Here is a 25,301-nt window from a genome sequence, read left to right as displayed (position 1 = left end):
CTTTCCGTATCCATCATTAATGCTATGTTTCTCTTCTTGAAGACCCTCTTCTGTGAATCTCTCCCCAGCACCCCCAACAGTTCCCACCCTTTCTCAGACTCTGGCTCATCTTCTGAGCCAGCTTGGGTTTCCCCACTTTCTGGCTATTGGATGATTCACTGACCCTCAGCATATTTCTCCAGCTGGAGCAGTGCTCTGAGTTCAGTCCTGTGTGACAGTCGTCCTCCAGAGGCTCCGCATGCACTGGGCACCTACATCTGCCTGGCCCCACCCCTCCCCTCTCCCATTCCTCTGGCTGACATCATCCATTGATCACACTGCCAGGCAGTGAAGCTGGAATACTGAAAATCACTGCTCTTTCCACCCCACCTCCCCAGGCTCCTCTGTGGGTCACTGGCCCGGCTGTGCTGTCCAGCTGGCACTGTCCTGAGAAAGACAGTGGAAGGCAGAGGTGATGGCCCCTGCCTTTCTGAGCACCAGCCGTACTTCTGAGGGTGACACCCAGCCCCATGTCCATTCTCACCCATTTCTCTGCCCCCACCTCTGCCCCACTGCCCCAGTCAGGGCGCTGTGCAATCTCCCCAAGCTGAGCTCCACCTCGGGCACTCGATTCTTTACTACATCCTTCTTCACTTGCCCTTGGTTTCCCTACCCACTTCTAGAATATAGTGATCACGTTGTTTTTGTTTAGTGCTATGTCTGCTACTGCCTGCACCCTGGGCTTTGGGCATGGCTCAGGTTCAGCAGATGTTTGTTGAATGAATGAATGAATGAATGAATGAATGAATGACTACACGAGTGAATGAGCTACCTGAGAAGTAGACCTTCCTGCCTTCCCTTCCCCAACTTACCACCAAGCGGGACTGGATGCCCTGCGGTCTGTTTGACGCTCTAGGTGACCCACTGATTTCAGAGTCCTCTAACATCAGAGCCCAGAGGGCATGTTGAGAGATCAGTTTGGGAAACTGAGGCCCAGAGAGGCTTAGCCTCATGCAGTTTCTTCCTCTTTGACCCTCTTTTCTGCTTGCTGCTGTGGGAGTGGCAGGTGAGTTCTGTGGGCAACCTTTGTACTGAGCAAGAATGGAGAGTGGGTTCCACTTTCCTATTGAAGTGGACCCTGAGGAGCAGCCCTGGTCTGGACACACACTGATGTCCAGACCCCCAGGCAAGGACAGGATCCCCTCCCTACTTGCCTAAAGTCCAAATAGCACCTAGCTGTCTGTGGCAGGGTGAGGTGATGTCTGGTTCCTTCTTGTGCACTGTAAGCAGTGATTAATCTGGCTCCCAAACCAAAATAGAGAGCGTGCTGTATTATAAACAGGGGGCCTGTGGAGGCTCGCCTGCCAGGCAACCAGCAGCTCCTCTGAAGCACCTCTGCCTCCCTCTCACCTGGCACCTCTCACCCCAACGTGGGAAATCACTGCCCTGGGGCTACCTTGTGGGATGGGCTGGCCCTGTAATTGCCAGGGCTGGGAGAAGATAATGGTTTAGAGACTCATGTCCTCAGCCCTGTCATTTAAAACTGTTTGGTAAACACTGCCAAAAGCACTGCCAGGGAGCCCCCTCTGCACCCCACCTCTCACCTCGGCTGTGTTTGTCTGAGAAGCATGAGCTCCCAGTTGCATCCAAGGCCCTCTGGGGTTCACTTATCAGGATGGCTCAGCCCATTACAGTCTTGGAGGACAGTCCAGCTTAGGCCATAGCTTCCTGCAAGCCCATCTCCTGGAACCTCAGTTTCCTTGCCGGTTCGGGGAAGCAGGAGGTGGTCAGAATGACTTTGGTCCTGTCTGATGCAGGTACTCCAGCACCTGACCTTAGTCCTAAGGACGTTGTTATGACCCAATGGCTTTGTCTCAGGAAGATGCTTCTTTAAGGGAACCTTTCTATTTCTTCTGGGCTGGTCCAGGCTCAGTGATTGGTAGTTAAGGTCTGAGGGATTTGGGCCACGATTCATGTGCTGTTCCAAGACAGCTGTGAGGCCTCAGGAAAGTCCCTTCCACCCCTGAGCCTCAGTTTCCTCACCGATGAGTGTATTTGGCAATTCCTACATCCCAGAAGTGTTTGAGGTGTTAGTGAGCAGGTGTGCCCAAGGTGCTGGCAGTGAGCAAGCACAGGGTTAGGCCTGGTGGATTCTGTCATTCATTCCTTCCAGCTCTTTCCTATACACAAGTTTGCTTATACCTCACCTTGGATTTAACTGAACACACCCCTTGTCTTTTGGGGAGAGCAATTGCTTGTGAATCGGCTTTCAATAGAGTATTAGAGACACTTGGGGCTCCTGCTGCACCCTGCCCGCGTTGTTGCCCCTGGCCTTGTGTGTCTGCGGCTTGTTTGTGGAAATCTTCTGGCAAGCAGAGTTTGGCAGAGTGAGTTCAGAGAGGTGACCGCCCTACTCAGTCACACAACCCAGAGCACATGGATCACCTTGGTGCTTCTTTGGGAAAAAGTGGGCTCAGCTTCTTCATCCTCATATCATGCCATACCATGTCCCTGTGTCCCCAGGGCTTCCTATGACAGCCCCCTCACCTACTCTGACCTCCACTTGCTTCTCTGCCCTCTCCCCCTGTTTGTTTTCTGGTCCCATTGGCCCTCATGTGCTTCTCCAAGCCACTTAGAGCATTTCTGCCTCGAGCGCCTTGGCACTCTGCTCCAGGCGCTTCCCCTGTCTACCTCTCCTCCCGTCACCGTCCCTCGACGGTCCCTGCAGGCACCACCTCTCCCCAGTCATGCCATCCTCCGTCCCCTAACTTTACCTGCTTATGGATCCTTTTCAAAAACACATGTCATCAAATTTGCCATTTCAGCCAGACGCTAGTGCATGGGCAGTGGAGTTGAGCACGCTGGGGTTGCCGAGCAGCTCTTCCCAGGAACATATTCATCTTGTGAAACAGACACCCTCTGCTCTACACCCACCTCTGCGTTGGGCCACCCACAGTTATCTTTTTACTTACTTTGTTTTTAGTTCCTTTCTAGGAATGTAAACTCCCAAGGCAAAGGATGTTGCCTGACTCTCTCCCCATGTGGAAAACCCTGCAGGCCCATGCACACTTCATCAGTATCTGTTGAATGAGGGAATGAATGAGTAAGAAATAAAGCAGTAGCTGGTGTTTCTGAAGCTGCTGAATTAAGTGCCAGGCACCGTGTTTGGTGCTTCTCACACAGATCATGCCACCCGGGCACTGGCTCTTCCTCCCCATTGTATAATGTCTGAGGAAATCAAGGCTCAGAGAGGTAGGGTCATTGGCTCTGGCCACATAGCCAGCCCAAAGGTGAGCATCTCTGGAATCCAGAACAGACTGTAAGAAGTACTTGGATCCTTCTGTCCAGCTGCTCCCTGTGGTTTGGTACTTGCCTACTCCTACCCCACGGAGGAATCTTCCCCATGGCAGACCTTGATATAGAGAAAGATGCACCCCATGGTGGCAGACCCTCTTGGCATGAGATGACTCAGAAAAAATGCTGGGGGTCCCAAGCCCCCCCACCTAAGATAGATTCTGCATTTATGATGAAGACTGCCACCTCCTATGCATCTTTAGGATGCAGGACGGTGACACATATTTCTGTGTGTGGAGAACGTGTGCATTCAGGGGCTGGGACTGCAGACGAGTGCTTGCCCAGATGCTAGAGCCCTGGGTTTGATACGCCAGCTGTGGTGGTGCAGGCCTGTAAGCCCAGTTCTTGGCGAGTGAAGGTAGGAGAATCAGAAATTCAATGTCATCCTTGGCTACATGGCAAGTTGGAGGCCACTTAGCTTCATGAGACTTTCTCTTAAAAAAAGAAAGGAACTAAGGAAGGAGGGAAGGAAAGAATGAAGGAAGGAAGGAAGGAAGGAAGGAAGGAAGGAAGGAAGGAAGAAATAAGGGGAGAATGGAAAAAGAAGAGAGAGAAATAACATGGGGGAGCAAGTCTGTGAGCATCTCCACATGTAGAGGCATTGAGAGCCTGTGTTGAGTGGCAGGCTGCTGTTGTTCCTTTTCACAGGCTCTCAGGGGTCCTAGAACTTGGAGTTCTAAGGTAACAGAATGGAAGGGTCTCAGAGTTTCAGATCTTCCGTCTTGAGGTCCACAGAAGGGCAACCACCTACCCAAAGTTGCACAGTAAGTCAGGGACAGTCTCTCTTAGCAGAGCTCTGGTATGAGGGGCCTGCCCCGGCTTAGTGTGGTCTCAGTGTTGAGGACGAAGAGTCAAGGCTGCCGCCGGGCATCTGGGTAGCCTTCCAGTGAGGAAGCAGGCAGTGTCTCTGGTAACATGGTCACGGTACATGAGCTGGAGTGCATCCTGATGGCACCAGTCACTGTGTGTGCCAGTTTGACCTTGTCCCTGTTCCTCATATGAGAGGCCCTTTGCGTCTGTTTCTAAGGGCTTCCAACTCTCTGGACTTCAAAGGCAAGGTTGGGATGTGGGCCACTGGGTCATAGTCTCTCACTCTAACCCCATCCTCTGCTCTAACAAAAGATAACACCAGAGGAGTCTCTGAACGTCACACAACCTGTGTCTATGTGGGGAGTGTGTTTCCTATCACTACCACAAAGCCTATTGCCTGATGCCAATTCTCCACTCCACAGGGACACAAGGGCCATCCTGGAGCAGCAGGGCACCCTGGAGAACAGGTGAGGCCGGTGTGCACTGCCCAGCACTGCTTGGTGTTCTCTCTTCTCGTCCTTGCTTGGTACCAGCCTGCTCCTTTGACTGAGATTCTCTGGAGTCCCAGCACAAGCCTGTGGGACTCCCCTGCATACTCCCCCCCCTCCCCGTCACCCAGTCAGCCACACTGTCCTGGAAGAGCCTGTGTCTGTAGTGCTCAGCCCAGCCCAGGGCTGGCAGAAGCCCCTGGACTCTGGTTAGAGCCATGAATAGCTGGCCTGTCCCAGGCGATGTTAGGCGATATTATCCCTTCCATTCGCCTTGGGGTTTGCAGGAATTCTGGTCTCCTGGCCCAACTCAAACAGCAGTCCTGCCAGGGGAAAGCCAGCCAGGCCTCTTCTGTGCTTTCTTATTTTGAACCTGGAGCTGGTCTGACCAGTTTCTAGAGGGGTGGGCTTGGGGCCCCAGTAGCCCCTGCCTGTGTTCTTTCCCCTTGGCCTCACATTCTTGCCTCTCTCCTCACCCATTATAGGCACCCTCCCCCACACCTGGACCCTGACAGCACTGTGCAGGGCCTTGCATTTCCTAACATTCCTCTTGTTCCTTTTCAGGGCCAGCCAGGACCTGAGGGCAGCCCAGGGGCCAAAGGTTACCCTGGCAGGCAGGTGCAGTATATTCTCTGGAAGTTGTGACCATGGTGGTTACCATAGTGCCCCAAGCAGAGGGAGGCTGTGGGCTGGGCCCTAAGGAAAAGGCTACTGGACTCTGCAGCCATGCTGCAGGCTAGGAGGTTCTGCAGGAGAACTGTGACTTAGAGAACGCCTTCCAGAGACTCCTGCTGTCCAGTCTCCTTCTGAGACATCCCTGGTCCAACCCATCCCATGAATGCTCCAAAGAACACCTGAGGCCCCAAACGCAACTGACCCTGGGACATTGGCAGCAGGGATGGCGTCTCCATATGGCCTTGCCCCCTGTATTTCTGTTTCAGGGGTTCCCTGGACCTGTAGGAGATCCTGGCCCTAAAGGCAGCCGGGTAAGTGGGTTTTGGCTAGTCCTACACTGGTGGGCTGTGAATGGACATCACTTGACCCTCTAATGGGCTCATGGGAGGCCAGGGCTACTAGTGGAGCTTGGGTCAGGGGATGGCAACCCCTGAACTCCATCTACCTAAACTGCAAAGGGAGGAGGAACTCCATGTGGGATCTCCTAGAAGCTATCAGTAGGAAGAGAAGGTTCTGGGTGTGTTGAATGGGGAGACACAAAGGACACAGCTCCTGGTAGGCCTAGGTAGCTCTGTTCATGATATATACCAAGACACTGCTGAGGCAGGACCTAGGCATCCTGAAGTGGGACCTGCTGTCTCGTAAGAAGCTCAGCAAGCGGATCATATGACCGTCTGTCATGGCAAGTCCCCTGTGACCAGTCCTCTCCTGAGCCAATGCTATTTAGACCATGGCGGGTTAGAAGGCCAATATGGACACATTGTTGGCCTTAATCTCTGCTGCAGTCTAGTGGTAGCAGAGGTGGGCTTAGAAGGCAAGGTTCCTCAGGTGTTACATGGCATGCAGAGAAGAGCAGTTCTTGTCTGGGCTTCTGGGTCTCTCTCCTGTGGTTCCCATGAGTAGTGGCCTCCAAGGGAATGTCTAGACTCTTGGAGAAAGGTTCCGGGTCTTGAGTTCTACTCTGCCCAGACCAGCGCTAGCGTCTTCATGACTGACTCAGGGACCCCCTCAACCACTGACCCCTGATGGTCACTAGCCTTTTCATGTTCACTTACTGTGAACACAAGCCATGAGTGCTCCACAGAAGAGTCAGGACAACTGCTGATGGTTGCTGAGGGGACACGGGTGGATACGTGGGCAAGGAGAGCTGCTACCAGTCTCCCTCAGCGGTGTGTGTCTGTGACACTCTGGTTAGGGGTGTGGGCTTAGGAATCACGGGACTTGAACTCAGAGACCAGATCCACTACACTACAACTGTGTGACCATAGGCAGGTCCCCTTACCCTCTAGGCCTAAATGTTCTCACCTGTATAGAATTCTAACCAAAACCTCCTGCCAGAGGTGTGGCAAGGATGCCATTCCTGAATCATGTGTCCAATCTGTAGCCCGTGGGCTGCATTTGTCTGAGGATAGCTATGGATTTAGCCCAACTAACATAAAATAATAAACTTAACATATTCTGTAAGGGGTTTGTGTGTGTGTGTGTGTGTGTGTGTGTATGTGTGTGTGTGTGTAGTCCCCCCTTCTTGTAACTTGGTTGTGAGGTTCTCAAGTGTGAACTCTAAGGATGAGAGGACATGTCTGGGTGCTTAGCGTGTGCAGAGACATCTGGGTGCTTAGCGTGTGCAGAGACATCTGGGTGCTTAGCGTGTGCAGAGACGTCTGGGTGCTTAGCATGTGCAGAGATGTCTGGGTGCTTAGTGTGTGCAGAACGGTCGGATCTGGCAGGGAGTTGTGCTCGGCAAGCATTTGCTTTTGCTGTAGTTGCATAAACTGCTGCACGGCATCTAGACTGCAGAGCGGTGCAAGCCCTGTGGAGATCCTGGCCCTTACGTTACCAGATGACAAGGAGGCAAGAGAAGCACCGTTTACAGGGCACTGGGTGGTGCTGGGGCAGTGAGCCTGCATGCTGGGTACTAGACAGGAGAGCACTCCGGTGGGCAATGCATGTCATGGTCCTGCCACCGTGATGCCGGTAGGATATGCCTGTTTGAGGGCTCAGAGGCTGGAAATCAGGTACGTTCTATCTGGCCCAGGGACAATGGTGACATGCCTGGCTGACATTTGAGCTGAACACAAGTTAGCTGAATACAAATTGGTAGCCCCTCTAGTCTGTGGGGTCCTTGCCAGGGTTAACTCAGAAGCACCCATGTGCCTGGCACAGTGTCAGCTCTCTGGGATGGCCATGCTGGCTGGCAGAACTTGGTAACCAGGATGGGTGCAAGTCCCCTGGTCCAGACCTTAGAGCCTTTCAGGAAGCACTATATGGAACACCAAGGCAAGCAGGTCTCACAGCCCTGCAGCATCTAACCAGGGCACAAGCTTCCTTCCACAGGTCATCCTATGCTGCCCTCCCTGGTGTGAGCGTATGTGCCTTTGGACTACATCGTGGACGCAGCACCATGCAGTCCACGGGCATATACACTTGCCTCAAGGTCTATGTCATCGCGGACCCTGGAGCCGTAATCACAGAGGATCGGGCTGTGGGAAGGCAGCAGGGAGGCTGGGGTAACTGCACCCCACTCTCAGACTCTCTAATCCCTACCTGCTCTTTTCTAGGGTTACATTGGTCTCCCGGGGCTCTTCGGCCTGCCGGGGTCTGATGGAGAGCGGGTAAGTCCTTTTGTCTGTGCCTCATAACCACCTTCCGTCCTGCTGCTGCAGAAGGGCAGCCCCTGATGGGGGCCCCAGGCCAGGGTAGGGCAGTCACAAAGTAGAGGGGCTCCAGGCCAAGTGTTCTAGGTACTTGGGGGGACAGGGACTAGAGAGGGGACTCCACAGAGGAGTCTCTAACCAGCAACAGACACTGTATTCTAAATATGAGTTCTGCAGGGATGGCCAGTTGGCTGTGTCGTAGTGAAGTTTTATTGGCCATGGCCATGGTTATAACTTACACTATTTGTAGGGGTTCCCTGCCACAGTGACAGGGCTGAGTAGCTGTGACAGAGGTCACCCACAGAGCCCCAAGATGTCTCTCCCTCCTTTTCACAAGCTGCCACTCATCCCCGGCACAGACACTTGGCTGCTTTGTAAAATAATGCAAGGCTTGTATGAGAGAAGGGTGGGGACAGAAGCCAGGTGTCAGATGCCAGACCAGGCATCCCAGACAGGACCATGGCAACTTGGTGGAAGCAGGGATGGGGGACACCATGGATGCCTGGCTCTCTCTGTCCTGTGCCCTGGGGGTGAATACAGACTGCCTCCAGGGTGCGTAGGTTTAAGATTTCCCAAGATGCCCTGTCATGTAGACGAAGTGTCCAAGTCAGGAAAGAGCTGCCCACGGGCCTTTGGGGCGTTCTTTAGTACAAGCTCCTTCCCCTCTGAGCCTCTACTTGGAAGCTCAGTTGTAACCCCGTCATTAAGCTAAATATAGAGCATTATAGGAAAGCAAAAGAAGGCACACTTAGTGAGCACCTGCTGAAGCTGAGAGTGCTGGCAGCTTTCTTTAGGAACTCCCCAAGAGGTGCTCGTGAGTCAATGAACCTCATGCAGCCGGCACTACTGCTCTGTACAAACATTCCGATCTCCTTGGGTCTTCTGCTGGGCATGGTGGGGGTGGTCCCTCTGGAACCTGATGACGATCTTTCTCCTCTTTCCCCCACAGGGCCTCCCTGGTGTTCCTGGCAAGAGGGGCGAGATGGGTAGGCCGGTAAAGATTTTCCGTGTCTATTACGCAGACTCTACGGGTAGCCCCACCTCCCACTGACTGTGCTGCACGGGTGGTCCCTGAGACCTGGCGCTGTCTGCCTCTCTGCTCTGTTTCTCGGCTGTGGTGTGGGGCGGGGTACCCAGGTATAGCTGCTGGCCTGAGATGCTGCCTGGGGTTCCTGCTGCTGCAGGTGGTTTCTCTATCCCTGTGTGCTTCGGTGGCTTGTGGGTGTCTGGGGCTTTTGTCAGTGGCCAGCAGGGACTAGACGAATTAAATACCCAGACATCATGCCATCTCCACAGTGTCGGGTCCCCCACTCCATCAATCTTCATACATGCGTATACAAGTTTACACGACTGTAGAGTGTGGTAGGCCATAACAGGAGTGGGCCCAGGATGACTCAGTGTTGACCCTGCCCCCAAATCCACCGGCTCTGTCGCTGTTCGGCCGTTGGTGGGGCATAAAGAGAATGGCAAGGCCTAGAGAAGCTGTCATCCCAAGGCTTCGCAGTCACTGAACACTTGACTCCTGGGAGCACTGCATGGTACCAATATTATAAAAGCAGGTGTCCTCTGCCGGGGAGCCATTGGTTCCAGAAGGGGGAAGTGAAGCTGTGGGAAACAGAGAGACACCTGCAGCATCCCTCTGCTGGGAGGCTCGTGACTCACTGAGACATTCTCCCACCTTTGCCCCATGGATGGCTTAGCTCTCTGCTGACACCCAGCAGGGTGTTGTCCAGCCTCAGGACCCTGGTTATCTGGTCAGGCTTGCCATTGACCAGAGAATGCAAGTTACTTGGCTAGGGTCACACAGTAAATAGGTAGCAAAGTCAGGATATGAGCCTAGGACGCTTGATAGCACAGGGTGCTTTGCGTACGGTCCCTCCTCTCTCCACCCAGTCCTTTCTGCTGAGGAATCCGTGTCTCTCACCCCTGCCTCACCCCTCGTGCTAGAAAGGGAGTGTGTAATTCTGGAAGAAGGTCCAGATATAAACTGTTGGCAGCTGACAGCTGGCAGAGCGTCTGGCCCGGCTGCTTCAGTCGTATGAACAGCAGATGGCAAGCCCTCTCCCAGCCGGAATCTCTCGCTGATTCTAGGAAGAGGCTGCAAAGAGGCTGCAGTGAGTCCTTTTGTCTAGCTCTCTCTCTGGATCTGCCATCAGTGCACTAACCCCACAGGACCTGCCTTCTAGGGCCAGGCCCGCATAGCGTTAGGAAGGCAGCCCCAACACTGGCCCAGATGGCCCAGATTGGCTCAGTCTCTTGCTGTGTGACCCAGAGATGCCGAGCGCTTGTCCAAGGACACCCAACTATCTGGTTCAGGACAGGGCTTCCTGCCCTCGGCTTTTTCCAGACATTGAATAGGGAAGCAGGGAGTATATATTCCCACATGGGGAAACTGAGGCCCAAACAGACAAACTGCAGGTCTGGCTAGATGTGAGCCAGAGCTGTCCCAAGGATCTCCGTGAGACTGTTGCCTGCCTGTCCCCATCTCTTTCCCTTTGATGGCCTTGCTCCAGTGGAGTTCCTAGCTGGCTTCACAAATCAGGGTAGGAGATGATCTTCATAGTGAAGTTAGGGGGTTGGGAGCCTCAGGGGAGCTTTCTCAACAGCACTTTTCAAGTGCAGTAGGAAGGATGCAAGCTAGACCAGTGCAGGAACTTCCAGACATTCAAGAATTTAACTATTATACCCTTTAAAATTCTGTGGCTCCTGGAGGCTGCTGGATATCCCATGGTGGGTACTAACCCCGACTAGTGGTGTAAAAGTGCATTGCAGCTTGCCGGGGACTGGATGGAGTAGTTAATGATGCTTTCATAGCTCCTCTTGCCTAGGATGCAAAGGGGTGGCTAGTTTCCAGGCTCGGAGACATAGTGAAGCTTGGCAGATCATCTGTTGAATGCTGTCCTGGGGCAGAGGAGCAGGTTCTGGAGTCAGGAGCATGGCTGAAATGCCTTTAGAGGTCTGGGCCCTTGGCACATTGCTGTCCACTCCTCAGGCCCTCTGAACTGTTGCCATCCAGAGAGGGCGGAGCCTTGCCCCAGTTTGTTTTCTTTTGCCAGGCCTGGTCCCGCTCACAGTAGAGATTTTCAGTCCCAGAGGTGATGGAGGAGTGTCTATGTGTTACTTTCATTATTAATAAAGATACTGCCTTGGCCCTTTAAGAGACAGAAAATTAGGTAGACGGAGTAGACAGAACAGAATTGTGGGAAAAAGGAAGCAGAGTTGGGGAGACACTTCAGGCAGTCGCCATAGTGAGTCGCCATGATTCTCCTCTCTGAGATGGACGCAGGTTAAGATCTCTCCTGGTAAGCCACACCTCATGGTGCTACACGGATTACTAAATATGGGTTAAAGGAAGATGTGAGAATTAACCAATAAGAATACAGTTTCCATGTAATTATTTTGAGTAAAGCTAGCCGGGTGGCGGAAAGCAGCCCCGCCGCTTCCTTCTACACAGAGGGACCCGACCTGGGGGAGCAGAGGAGCCAAGCAGCAGGCCCGGCAGTGAGCCAAGTTCATTCCTTGGGCCATGGGCCAGGCTGCTGCTGTCAGGGATTGGGGCACCAGAGGAAGGAAGTGCATGCTGCCATGGGCTGACTGCAACCGTATTATCAAACATACATTAGATGTAGCCAATAGGCACTGGGTAGCCAGCTGGCCAGAGACCTTGGGTAGCCACTGGGTATGGCTACATGCTAGGGAGTGGAGTGTCAGGAGCTTTGAATCTGCCCCCCACCAGTGCAGCAAACTGCTGTTCACCTGGGCTTTGCTCCATCTCAACCACCTATAATTGTTCAAGCACCTTTAAAAGCTTCAGTATTTCCTAACAGTCTTTTAAAACAAAACTCTGGACTTCTAGAGGTTGCCCATCCATTAGAGGCAAAGCTGGAGACGAAGGAGGAGAGCTAGGTGAAGAAGGAAGAGAGCTAGCTGGAGAAGGAGGAGAGCTAGGTGAAGAAGGAGGAGAGCTAGGTGAAGAAGGAGGAGAGCTAGCTGGAGAAGGAGAGCAAGGCCATGGTGTATGGCCTTGCAGAGCCAGACATAGTGTGCATTAGTCCAGAGCTGTCATGGCCTTTGAGATGCTGAGCTTCTTCTAGTTCCTCTGTCTATCCTTGGTGTCACAGCATAAACACCAACAGCTCTGGGACTGGGCTGCCTACAATCAAATCCCCACCATAACTATGTGACTCTACTGAGGTTGGTTGCTACTGCCATGGCTTTGTCCTCCTGTGGTTCACTGAATGGCTTAGCTGGCTGCTGAGGTGCAGCAGGGCCTCATGGGGTTTTGGACTCAGCCTTCAGAAGGCAATGTGTTTAGTCTCTCCTTGGTCTTAGCATTCTCTGAAGTAAAGCAGACATAACTCAGGCTCTTAGAGCCCTCTGGGTGGTAGATCTAGGATGGCTTAGGGCTGTTACCTGGATATTTACTGGGTTTGAGTGGAATGTCATTTCAGCTCCGAGCTGCCCAGTGTGTAGAGCCCACCAGATGCTGCTACCTAGACCTCTCAGGCCTTGCATACAAGTTGGACCAATAAATGCCCAGGCTAGTGGACTTCATGCTTAAGGGAATGGTCTTCTTCCTCATCTCTCACCTTGTCTAGGGTCAGACCTGGCTAGTATGTCTTTGGGGATCAGCCCCTCAGTCAGCACATCACACAGCTGCTAGAGAAGCCAGGGTGGCCCTGGTCACCTCTAGACCCTTAACCTAGAGAGTGGAACAGGCAGTCTGCAGGCCTTGCCATTGAGACAGTATGGAGCCAGCTGGGACTGCACTGCACATTGTTCTCATTCCTTCCTACCCTGCCCCCTCCCCGCCCCCATCCCAGCAACTACCACAGAGGGAAAGTCAGTGGCTTCAGAAAGGGTCCCATGTCACAGCCCACCTGACAGATTGCTCCTGCCCCATTATGACAGTGGGTCTGCATTGGAGAAAGGCTAGTGTCAGTTAGACTCCAGGAGCATGGGAAGAGAAAGCTTGCATGGGTCAGATGCACTTCACAAGGAGGACTGTGCATGGGCACACTCTGTCACTCACATGCCGTGTGCAGCTCACAGGAGTGGAACTGGACGGAAGCAGGCCACACTCTCAGCTGAGCCATAGATTGTTTTTTTGGCCTTGGTTTGAGCCTCAACTTTCCCCATCAGTTAAATAGGATCAGTCACCTTTCCATCAGCAGTCAGACAGGCGTGCATCCTTGCATGTGGAAACGGCAGCCTGTCCCAGAAGCTCAAGTGTCTGCATGCTCTGGGGCCTGAATGACGCTGCGCTTCTGCCCTGTGCTGCGCCGTGCATGGAGAGGGCCTGGGCATGCAGGCCTACATGCTCAGACACAGTCAGGATCTCTGCTCTGGTACAGACCACGGGACTGTTCCTGGTTGTGTTGCTTTGGTTTCCTGTTCTCTAGCTGGATATTCCAGAAGTGGTAGCAAGTCACAGTGTGAGGCTCTTCCGCGTGTGTCTCCACAGTCTGGCCACATTTGCATCCGCTCTTTGTGTCAGGCAAATGTGAAATTCGTTTGCATTCATCTTGGGGAAGCCACAGTTGGAACTGGAAGAAGGCTCTCCCAATGTCCCTCCCTTTCCTTTGAAGTAGGAATGAACTTACCACTGCCTGTTGCCTCCTACAGCTGATGTTTTTCCAGCTGCCTTGCTCCCTGAGGGGTGCAGGGCTTCTTAGTCTGGTCACAGAGGGGCTGAAGGGCCAGACCTGCCCAGGGCTGGTGGCCCAGCCTCTCTGCGACCATAGTGCTGATCGTCCCTAGCAGTGTGACTTTATGTGACCTTGCCATTTGCCCTGTCACAGCCTTAGTTTGTAGCATAAGAATGATAATTCCACAGTATGGCTTCTGAGGGACAAAGCATAGCCACAGAGGCCCTTCCTTTGATGGGGGGGGCGGAAACTGAGGCCTATGGGTGAGAAAGGTGCACTACAAACCTCCGCCAGCTGGCAATGGGCTAGGTCTAAGCCCAGCTTCCTGCCTCAGTCTTTGTCATTTCCCCTCCACTGGGCCCAAGTTCCAGACCTGGGGGTGGTGCCTGTCCCATTGGTTCAGATTCACCACAGCCTGTCCCTTGGTTCCATGTGTGCTGGTATTTGTGGGTAGCAGGGAGGACTTCAGAACCCCAGCTCTGAGGAGTGAGCCACCTCAGACCTGTCCTTACATCTCTTGGGATCATGGCCCAGAGCCAAACAGCAACCTTGAGTACTAACCTCCATCCTCCATGTTTCTCCTTCCCTACTACAGGGCTTTCCTGGAGACTTTGGGGAAAGAGGCCCTCCCGGGCTTGATGGGAACCCTGTGAGTACCCCCAGTGCTTGCCAACAGACCAGAGTACAGCAGACTCGAGGGGAAGTCAGACAGCCCTGGGTTGCTCCCACCCAGGGACCTACTAGCTGGGTGCCCTTGGCAAAAAATGAAAAGATGTCTGCGAGTTGCTTTCTTCTATGGGTTTCTGTAGCTTCCCGGGATAAGTCCACCTACTGAGCAGTTGTGGGCTGTGCCAGTCTCTGGGGCTTTTGTTTGATGGAGAGACCCCCAGCTACTACCTGGAGGAGGCCCCAGAACCATTTATAGGTAGTTTGGCTTGGTAAAGCCAGCTGCTGCAAACTTTGTTGAAGGCAGATACAAGTTCCCAGGCATCTCCAGTCTTACAGTTTGTAAACACGCAGGGGCCCAGCTTGCCTGCAAGGAGTTGACTTGCCCTCCCCTGGGGAGTCTGTTTGCTTTTCCCTTCTTGTCCCAGCTCCAAGCCCTGGGTGGGAGAGGACATGAATGTCAGCCTGGGGTGCAGACCGTGGCCAGTGTCTCAGGAACACCTGCTCTGGTGTTCTTGTCTTTCCCTGGGGCTCTCTACAGAGCAGCCATGCCCAGCTGTGCCCACAGGGTCCTCCATCAGCATTTCGGCATGTGTTGGTCCATTTCTCTGCCATAAATGTTCCTGAGCCTGACCTAACCATGTGCCCCAGGTACAAAACTATGACCTGACATAGCCAGGAACGTGGAGTTTGTCTCTTGGTAAACCAGTTCACTCCTCTGCACCCCAGCTTACCTCTGGAAATGCAGGTCAGAATGCATGCTTTAGAGAAGAGAAGGCCACTGCAGCTGTTCAGTGGACAATTGCCGTCAATGCTAAGTGTCCATAAGATAGGCCCTGGTCTCTGTGCCACCTCCTTAATCCATTGCACTTGGCTAGGAAGAACTGGCTGGGATGGAGGAGGGGGGGCAGGAGGAATGGTCTGTGGGGATGACAGGGAAGCTGAGGTAAGGTCTCCAGGTGGAGCAGGGTGCATGTCAAAGTTTCGCAGGGGGAGCGAGGGCCTTCCCACAGGTTTGCCTCTTAATGGGTTAGCGTCACACTGAAAGGGATGAGACCTGGAAATTTCCCTGGGTTGGGAGAGATGTGTTTCTCCTTAGGGTCAAGGGGAACAGACAGTTTCCTGGCCTTGGCATCAGCTCTGTTATGGAGTTGCTGAGGGACCTTGGCAAGTCCTTCCTTTCAGGGCAGCCCCAGAGTTGTGTCAGCAAGGACAGCCTGGGGGAGAGGCTGGCATTTCTTATTGTTACTCAGTTCCCAGAACCACAAGTTTTTATTTTATTTGAATGGGAGCCAGACTCTTCCCCCGTGTTTTTTTGTTAATTTGTTTGTTTGAGTTTTCTGTTGTTTTGTCTTGTTTTATCCTGGCGTGGACAATAGATGGTCAATTTATAAAGCTTTGGGGGACTGAAGTTGGAGGGTCAGCCCCACATTGTCCCATCCTCTGCCCCCAGGCAAGAACTCCCCCTAACACCTGGGAAGCCCCAAAAATGGGGAGACCTGGAGTCCACCGACCTGTGTGTCTGTTCTTCAAGCTAGGTACCAGGCTTGGAAATTAGAGGTGGGATAGACAGGAGAGGGGGTCTTCTTCAACCCCATGTTAAGCATGGAAGAGCTCCTAGGGACCATGGTCAGGAAGAAGGGAAGTCTGTTCCCAGTGGTGCCACTGACACATGCATGGGGTATGGTATGGAGGGGACAGGGCAGTCACCATTTTGATTTCTGTGTTTTCAGGGAGAAATTGGCCTGCCAGGGCCACCAGGAGTCCCCGGCCTCATTGTAAGTACACTCACACCTAGGCCCACGGTGGGCATAGGTGGGATATCCAGGGAATGAGGAACGGGCAAGGGACCCATGGGATGAGGAGGAGAATGATGAGCAGGGAGAGAGGGAGGAAATCCTAAGCCATGCTGTGAGCACGGGCAGCTCACCCACATTCTCGGAGCCTGCTTCCTCGCTGATTGGACAAGGAGGAGTCTTGGCGTATGGGGCTGCCAACCATTCTTGGGCTCGCTGCCTGTCTATGAATCACAAGCCGGCAGGCAGTGTGATAGCAGCCCATTCAGCCAGTGAAAGGTTCAGTGCACAGAGACACTGTGGCTAGCAGCAGATCAGGTCTCTAGACCGTGGTAAGCAGCCTTTCTCACCCTTTTACTTAAAGCACTGACTTTGGAGAGAGCACCCAGTTTAAGTCCCCGCTCTGTTGAATCCTTGTTGTGTGACCCAAGCCATGTCATTTAGACTTTCTATGCTTTAGTTTCCTCATCTGTGGAGGGATGTGGAGCAGAGTCCTCTCGGATTCCTCGTGGTGAGGATGTAAGGAGCGGTGGGCACAGTGTGGCCAGCTCCAGCCCTCTGCAGGTGCTGAGGCCGTGGGTCGTATCACTATCTCAGCTGCTACCTGTGAAGATGCCCTGGGCCAAGACCCTGGGGAGCTGGAAGGGACAGGGCCTCTGACTATTCCGGGCTTGAAAGACCTTGGCAGGTGGTGCTATCACTCAGCATAAGGCTTGCTGCCTGGCCTCTAGAGTTAGTCTTGACCTAGGGCTCAGCCCAGAGGACCAATGAGAGTCCAGAGCCTGGGAAGAACCTAGAAACGTCCCATAGAGTCTGGTTCTCTCCTCTGGCCTTATGAAACCTGTCGTGTGGTGGCAGGGGGTCTAAAGTGGCTCCCCAGAAACGATGGGTGACCTTATTCTTCCAACAGCTGTGCTGAGAGTCCTCTTCAGGTGGAGGCTGAAGATGGCATAGGAGGAGTGGGAAGCACCCCATCCCCCAGGGTCCCCCAGATACACTGCTCCTGCTCAGGCAGGTGGGAGCAGAGCCTGGGTGAAGGGCTGAAGCCAGGTTAACCTTGGCTCTGATCCCCAATGATGGCTTCACCGCTATGAGCCCCAGGAACCGTCTGTCACATGGTATCATTGTCCTCATTTATTCTGGGAACTCAGCTGCACATAGTCCAGTCTAGGCGCTGGAACCAGACCTCCTGGTTTTGAGGCTTAGTTCACCCACGCAGATGATCCCAGTCCTGATACAGTTCCTGCCCTCCTGTCCTTCAGTTTCTTCACCTCTAAAATGGACATTATAGTAGTACTTGCTTAGGGGGATTAGTGTGATGGTTTAAGAAGCTTAAGAAATACACAGTATTTAGAATATAGAAAGACTTCAAGCAGTAATAAACATAATAATAGCTATTTTAATTTTTTGTTACATGCCTGATAGCATTGCACATTGGAACTTAGTGGGAGAGTGTGTTACAATTGACTAGTGATGTCTGCTTTGGAGGGGATGCTATGGCTGGCTACTAATATTCTCTTTGGCTGAAGATGCTGCAGTTGACAGTGATGTCTGCCTTGGCTAGGGATGGGGAAGTATCAACTTAGACACTCATCTCTTATGTTCATTCAGCAGAACTCTGCTGAGTACTTTCTTTGGCAGCGTGTGCTATAAGAATCGGAGAACATGCTGGAAGTCTTAGTATTTGTCTAAGCTCTGAGGCTTATAGAGCATATGGTCATTAAGTTCCAGTGTGAACACCTTGAGTGCTAGAAACTCTCTTCTTCCCTGGTCTATCCACGCAGAGTCCTTGCTTTCCAGTGTTTATCTGTCTTGAGCCCAGGTTATCCTCAAAATCCCTGAGAGGCTGTTTTGGGTCAAATGGCCATTGCCTGCTCTTCAACGTCTTCAGTGTGAGAAATACTGGTCCCAAACATTACTAAGGGGGTACTCACGATCCTGACAGTCATCATTGGCATGTGTTCCTATTTGGCATTATCCCAGCATCCTCTGGGTGGGGTTCTTAGAAGAAAATGAATTCTGTTTGGATGAATGAATAGGTTCTATGGACCCAGAGTCTACCGCTTCTGTGATTCTCCTGCTGACACTCGGCAGGTTCCTCCCATTCTTGGAACTACCAGACAAGATGCAAGTCGCGGGCGGATTTGGATGACAGATGTGAGGTTTAGGACACATTTGTGCTAGGATATTTACTGGACATCGAAATGTAACTGGGCTGCCCTCTTTCTGTTCTGTCCTGATGCTGCAGCTTACAGTGTTTCTTTGGAAGGTGGGAAAGCGAACCCTAGGTCAAGATCACATACAAAGCAAGGGAAGGAGCTTGATTCAAATCCAGTATCCCCATCTTCCAGTCAAGGGACCTTGCCCGTCTCCTTCTGGGATGATTTCTGAGTATGCATGTAGTTCTCAGCCCCATGCCTACAAGGTTTCAAAAGAGCTTCTCCTTCCTCCTGCCTCCTTTGCACTGTGTCTCTTCCCTCAGCCTCCCTCACCCGGACTCTCTTCCCTCAGCCTCCCTCACCTGGACTCTCTTCCTCCATCCTCCCTCACCCGGACTCTCTTCCTCCATCCTCCCTCACCTGGACTCTCTTCCTCCATCCTCCCTCACCTGGACTCTCTTCCTCCATCCTCCCTCACCTGGACTCTCTTCCTCCATCCTCCCTCACCTGGACTCTCTTCCTCCATCCTCCCTCACCTGGACTCTCTTCCTCCATCCTCCCTCACCCAGACTCTCTTCCTCCATCCTCCCTCACCTGGACTCTCTTCCTCCATCCTCCCTCACCTGGACTCTCTTCCTCCATCCTCCCTCACCTGGACTCTCTTCCTCCATCCTCCCTCACCTGGACTCTCTTTCTCCATCCTCCCTCACCCAGACTCTCTTCCCTCAGCCTCCCTCACCTGGACTCTCTTCCTCCATCCTCCCTCACCTGGACTCTCTTCCTCCATCCTCCCTCACCCGGACTCTCTTCCTCCAGCCTCCCTCGCCCTGTGTCCTTCTCTGGCCACTGTCAGCCACTCTTTGCCTATTTCCATAATTTCTTCTCTGCCACAATGAAGTTCCTCTCATTCTAGTGTCTTCAGGTGGGGTCACTGGGCTGGACCTAAGTCCACCAAACCACCATGAAACTCTGAGCGAGTGCCCCCTCTTGTCCTGGATATCTGTGAGTGGAGACCTGAAGGAGAGACTTCCTAGAGAAGTGGGAAGGAAAGAGTTTGTCCTGAGATGTAGGAGGAAGAGGGACTGAGTCATATATGCTTTTCTAGAATGGATGTGTATTCAGCCAAGTGCGTGTGTGGGTTGGGGGTATGTGGATAAGCTGCTCTCTTGGGGCCTACAGCCTGCCTCTGTTCCAGTGTGCCCCCACCCCGTGTGTGTGTGTGTGTGTTCTGCTGTGCTGGAGTTCTGGAAGCCACGCCCTGCCCTGGGTCGCACTCTAGGGGGTGGAGGTGTCTGGCTGATGACCCATGAATGTCCCCAATGGCTCCCTGCCATCTCCAAGGTGAGAGCACTAGAAACAGCCCTCTCGGTGTCATCAAAGCTCGTAGCTGGCATGCAGGGAAACTACCCACTTCAGAATCTACACCACAAGAACCTCTTTTGGCTCTTCTGTTCAGAGAGACATTGGGACTTCAAACAAGAACCAAAGAACTTGTGATCTGTCCCCAAACCCACAATTTGAGACACTGCTATCCTCTGTGTGGAGGAACCTGGTCAGCTGGTGTTAATCACCCTTGCATGCCTGACCCTGATCATAATTAAATGAACACACCAGCCCTGGAGAGAGAACTCATCACCCTCTTGTAAGGAAGAAAACGGACTCAGAGAGAGCAAGACACCTACCTAAGATTGCATAGTCTATAAGCCAGGTCTCAGCCTGCACATGTCCCTCAAGACCTCCACTGACCCCTCTGTGTCAGACAGAAGCAGGGTGTGCGGGACACGGGCAAGGCTGTGCTGCTCTGGTATAAGACCAGAGCCCTCCCTGTGTCAGACAGAGATGGGGTGTGCAGGATACGGGCAAGGCTGTGCTGCTCTGGTATAAGACCAGAGCCCCTTTGTGTCAGACAGAGACGGGTGTGCAGGATACGGGAAAGGCTGTGCTGCTCTGGTATAAGACCAGAGCCCCTCTGTGTCAGACAGAGACGGGGTATGTGGGACACAGGCTAGGCTGTGTTGCTCTGGTATAAGATCAGAGCCCCCAGTTTCCTTTTCTGTCTCTAACCTAGGACCCCAAGAGGCTCAGTTTTCTTCAGGCAGCTCCCTGGTGGGTAGGTGAGCAAGACCGGGGGTCTTCATGCAGTCAGCATCACATGCTTGTGATGCTGCCCCACCCTGCTGGATACGGGAGCCATGGGGGGGAAGGCCTCTGACCAGGGGCCTGGCCTCAGGCTGGTGGTGAGACGGGTGGTGGCCTGTGAGAACACGCAATCTTAGTGGTTTACACAGGGACAGCTATGACAGAAGGCATTGACATCAGACCCTAGAGCAGGGAGGTGACAGAGCTCTGGGGTCATGGTAGTGGTGCAGTTACAGGAGCAAAGGTGTCGGCGTCTGCCCAGCACACCAAACTAAGACACAAGTGAGCCAGGGACTGGGGACAGTACAGGCTAGATGTCCCAAAGAGAAGCTGCAAGGCTGGAAGGAGAGGTATCTTGGGAAGAGACAGGGTCCTGCGTTGGAAACCCCACAGTTTTCCTCCACGGTCCCCGCAAATCCTGATCTGGATTTCTGCATGATGGTCTTAGATTCTTGCTGTCGGTAGCTACCCCAAGACTTATAAGCATGGAATCACACCAGGACTGACAGACAGTCCTGAGGTCTGGTCCTGCCTCTGCCCGACTCGGTACTTCCAGGGCAGATTTTCTGGACCCTCTTTGTCCTCAGCTGTGACTGCCATGCCGGTTGTGTGGGAGAGCAGAGGTGAACTGCCTGCCCCGGCCCCATGCTCCAGGGTCTGGCTAGAGAGGACTGGACTAAGGAGACTGGGCAGCTCCCCCTGGAATTGGATACACAGCAGGGGTGCTTTGCTTTCAGGTGTTGGTTGTGATCTTGGAGGGAGCCTTGAGAGGAAGGGGACGGTGTGAGCAATGTCTGGGAGCATAGGCATGGTTCCAGTACAAGGGTCTTCTTCGTTCTTACAGGAACACTTGGCAGTCAGCCTCTGTGAAATGTCCTCCAGGGACAGCGGCCTGCAGAGTCCCTTCCCTTCCCTTTGTAGGCCAATCTGGGACCCTGTATTTCTTTCTTTTTTTTTAGTTTTTTTTTAATTTTATTTAAAAATTTCCATCTCCTCTCCTCCTCCTTCCCCTTCCCTCCCCTCCCCTCCCCTCCACCCATACCCCCCCTCCCTCTTCAGGCCAAGGAGCCATCAGGGTTCCCTACTCTATGTTAAGTCCAAGGTCCTCCCAACTCCCCCCAGGGACCCTGTATTTCTAAGACCTACCTTCTGCACCTGCTGCTGCCTCCCCCAAGACCGCAGCCGCAGTCCTCCCATCTCGGGTCCTTCCGCCACAATGTCTTCCCCTTGGAGTGATGCGTGTCTATGCCAGGCCCCTTCTCCAACACCCACATTGTCCCACATGCTCATCACCAGCTTGGGTGATTTAGCTTAGGCTGCAACAGGAAAAGCAGCCTGAGGTCCTGGAGTTGCCAGCTGGCCCTGTCCCCTGACAACAGCCTAGGGAGCAGCTTCTTACAGAGTCTTCTCTGTCCACCATACCATGGGTACCACGGGCATCATCAGCCTCCTCCAAGAAAGACACTGGCCAGCTTTAGGTCTGGGCTGTAGGGAATTTTTTTAAATGCAGCCTTGGAAGGCTGGCTTTCCCTCCTAACTCTGCCTGTGAGCTTTGCTTCTCTCCAAAGACTTTAGAACTGTTCAGGACTGCAGCACCGGCCTCTTTGCCTCTTGGTCTCCTCTTTGGTGCATCAACCATTAAAAAAGTAAAATGACCTTCCAGCGTTGTGATACATAGAGGAGAGTCGGAGACTCTGGCTCTGTGCCCTGCCGCGGTGAAGGTCTTTGTTAGACTGAGGTCTCCGTGATGGACACTGGAAGCAGAATTTGCTAGCGGAAGCTCAGCCATGAAGGATGAGCCCAGTCGTCAAGTGGCAGTTCTGGGTGAAGTCGTGCTTGCGATGGCTACAGGCAGTCCAGGGTCGGTGTCTGTGTGCCAGGAGGAGAGCATTGGGCATGTCCGATCTGAGCTCCTGTCCACTCCTTGTCTCCAGGTCTGCAGCTTCCCTGCAGCTCCCTACTGCCTTCTCTTATCACCCCAGGTGTCCCCAGCAGCTCCAGCAGGAACATGGGGTCAAATTCTACAGCATGGCCATCCAGGGCTGACCTTGCCCCAATGTCAGAGCCTTGGCCACCATGTCCAAAGAGCCCGAATCAGGGCAGTAGGGATCTGATATCCAGAGAGGTCAAGTACATTGACTACAGTTATACAGCAGGCCCTTCGGTCAGGGAAGATGAGCAAGCTGAAAAGAATGGTGTTTTTCCTGGAACAGCTCCATGTGTGGCCAAGCTTGGGGGTGGCTATGAGGGAATGAGCAGAGTGACATTTGAGGAGAAGGAGTGGGCTTTGAATGAAGAAATTCAGCCACTTTGCTCTAAGCCTGGATTTCCTGACCTTAGCACTTTTGAGTCTGGGGCTGGCTTACCCTTTGCTGGGCTCTGCTCTGTGTACTGCAGGGTCTGGGTGACCTCTGATTGACCTCCATCTGCTAGATGACAATAACCTCTCTTCAGCTGTGACAACCCATACTGCCCCAGACAACCTCTCACCTGCTAACTCTGCTACTCCTTGGAACAGTGCTAGGGGCAGAGGGACGAGCTGATTGGTGTGTGAAATATCCGTCCAGCCGTCTGGAGCCCCTGTGGAGAATGCCACTGGGGCCACTGGGCCTCCCGAGCCCAGAGGCCCTATTGTTCCTGACTCTAAAGCTGGATGCCCAGTCTGGTATAAGAGGCATCTCTGCATCTTGGGGACCACAGACAGTATAGTGCACCCAGAATGTCTTCTGTCATTGTTGCCCTGCAAGGAGCTGGTCAGCTACCCTGGGGAACAGGAAATGTTTCTCATCCCTTATGCCCTTAATTCCTGCAGCAGCCCCAGAGCAGAGAATCCTTGTCCTCTTTATGGAGGGGGCAGAAATCTTGATATCTATGAGAATTCTGGGAGGGGTGTAACAGCTCCAGACGTGACCAAGATCAGGCCTTGTAGCCAGCTCTGACTCCAAGTGGAATGCCCCTAAGTCCAAGAGCAGCCCAAGGGTGTGGACTGTATCTTCAGTCAAGTCCCTGGGGTCCTGCCCCCAGAGACACCTCTCATGACGTCCTCCTCTCTGTCTCTTCTCAGGGTGACATGGGAGCATTGGGTCCAATTGGCTACCCAGGACCCAAAGGCATGAAGGTAAGTTAAATGTGGGCTCCCCAAGTTCAGGTCCCATCCCAGTTGGGCACTCCAGAAGGAAGGCACTGTCTGATGTCACCGAGAGAGAAGATGGGAAAGGCTGACTAGCTCAGGTCTCTGGCCTGAGAGCTGGCCAGCATCTGTGTGTCATTTAGCTCGACATCTTTATTGAACACAAAGTCCACAAGCTGAGTGGGAGGCCAATGTGGTTCTGGGATCTGGGACTCATGACCAGTGATGTAGAAACCCTCATGGCAAGCAGTGAGCTTGGTCCACACAAGTGGAGGAGACTTGCCAAGGCCAGTTCAGGCCCCCTTTGCTGTCAGTCTCTCCTGTTCTGGGTTTAGTTTAGGGATGGGGGTGCCGAGGCTTCTCTCAGCTCATCACACAGTCCTTTCCCTTGTGAGATGGGCATCACTGCCACTTTGCCCCAGCTGGGGGGACCAGCTCAGGATCTTGAAGCACGTCAGTTCCTGATTTCTGTGGCATTGGCTTGTCTTGCAGGGCTTGCTGGGCGGCATGGGGGAGCCCGGACAGAAAGGTGATAAGGTGATCGGAATGCTCCCTACTGCCTTACCTCGTGCTCCCGCCATGACCTGACTCCTCTCTTCCTGCCTTACCTTGTGCCCCTCCCCTGGTACCTGCAATGGCTTAGTTCCTCCACCTCACACTGTCTTCCCTCCCCAGTCTTCTGCGCCTACCATTCTGGCTTATTCTGCTCTCTTGGTGTGTAAGTCTCAAGTGAACAGTTGTAGGGTCTGATGGTTGAGGCAGATAGAGCAGGAGGGGCTGTGGAGACACGGGTCTGGAGTAGGTCAAGGCTGACCTCAATCTCAAATGCAGAGCGTGCCATTAAGGCATGCAGGGATCATGGCCTCAGAACACAGAGGGAGACTTCACAGGACCAGCCCACACAGGTACTGGTTTCTTCATGTGCCTCTGAGAGTCCGGGCCTAGAGAGGAGCTAGGCTGAAACACTGTGGGAAGTCTGTGCTGAACGGCCCTGCCACTGAATGTTTGTTGTCTCAGCCCTGTGCCAAACCTTGTTGAAAAGGGGAGGTGACACCTAGCCTAAGTCGTACAGCATCGGAACGGCGAGCACCCAGCACGAACAGGAGTGCCGTGCCTTGAACAGATAGCCTTCCTTTCCCCCCAGTTTCTATGTGAGCCAGGAATGCCAAAGGGGATGAGGCATGTTTGGGGGTGTCCCTGAATATCCACAAGAGATGGCCCCACTCACTGCTTAGTCTCTCCGCATCCAGGCATGTGTGCTGGTGCCAGTTGGCTGGGCTCCTGTGTCCTCTGGCACCTGGCTGCCAAGAGAGTTCCACCACTGAACAGAACTTAAGTCATAAGATCCAAGTGGACAAGGCTCTGGGAAGTCACTTGCTCTAGAACCTACAACTGACAACTGTGGAAACTGAGTCCCAAAGAAGGGACAGTATTGATCAGCTAGCCACTGGCTCTTACCTCTACCTCAGTCCAAAATGGCGACCCTGCCTCCAGGAATCTCAGAATGAGACTGTTCCTGAGAGCTGTCTCCTCCCGTTTTATAATCCTCTCTTGTGCTGGCATTAAAGGTGTGCACCACTACCGCCCCGTTTCTATGGCAAACTAGCATGGCTACTGGGGTTAAAGGTCACCACTGCCTGGTCTGTAAGGCTGACTGTACAGCTTTACGCTCTGAACTTCAAGCAAGCTTTATTTATTAAAATACAAATGAAATATTACTACAACTCCCCCAAAATAATAGAGCCCCCAAAATAATAGGTTTTGTTCAGTCCTCCACAGGCAGCCAACAAGATGGGGTAGCTT

General features: G+C 53.1%; 1 protein-coding gene across 5 annotated transcripts in view; it reads left to right on the top strand.

The window, feature by feature from the left end:
* Positions 1–25,301, top strand: part of Col27a1 (collagen type XXVII alpha 1 chain) — a 119,067-nt gene that overhangs the window by 34,284 nt on the left and 59,482 nt on the right. For 4 of the 5 annotated variants that reach the window (XM_038334008.1, XM_038334007.1, XM_038334005.1 and 1 more), the window contains 9 exons: positions 4,566–4,610; positions 5,196–5,249; positions 5,573–5,617; positions 7,865–7,918; positions 8,910–8,954; positions 14,204–14,257; positions 16,008–16,052; positions 23,433–23,486; positions 23,991–24,035. In XM_038334008.1, the coding sequence (XP_038189936.1) occupies positions 4,566–4,610; positions 5,196–5,249; positions 5,573–5,617; positions 7,865–7,918; positions 8,910–8,954; positions 14,204–14,257; positions 16,008–16,052; positions 23,433–23,486; positions 23,991–24,035 (441 nt within the window). The remainder of the gene's footprint in view (positions 1–4,565; positions 4,611–5,195; positions 5,250–5,572; positions 5,618–7,864; positions 7,919–8,909; positions 8,955–14,203; positions 14,258–16,007; positions 16,053–23,432; positions 23,487–23,990; positions 24,036–25,301) is intronic. The other variant, XM_038334006.1, reaches the window with a different exon arrangement.

Source organism: Arvicola amphibius, chromosome 6 (assembly GCF_903992535.2).
Source record: "Arvicola amphibius chromosome 6, mArvAmp1.2, whole genome shotgun sequence".
NCBI classification, from domain to species: Eukaryota; Metazoa; Chordata; class Mammalia; order Rodentia; family Cricetidae; genus Arvicola; species Arvicola amphibius.
The sequence above is the reverse complement of the archived record's forward strand: the minus strand, read 5'-3'. Positions and strand labels throughout refer to the sequence as shown.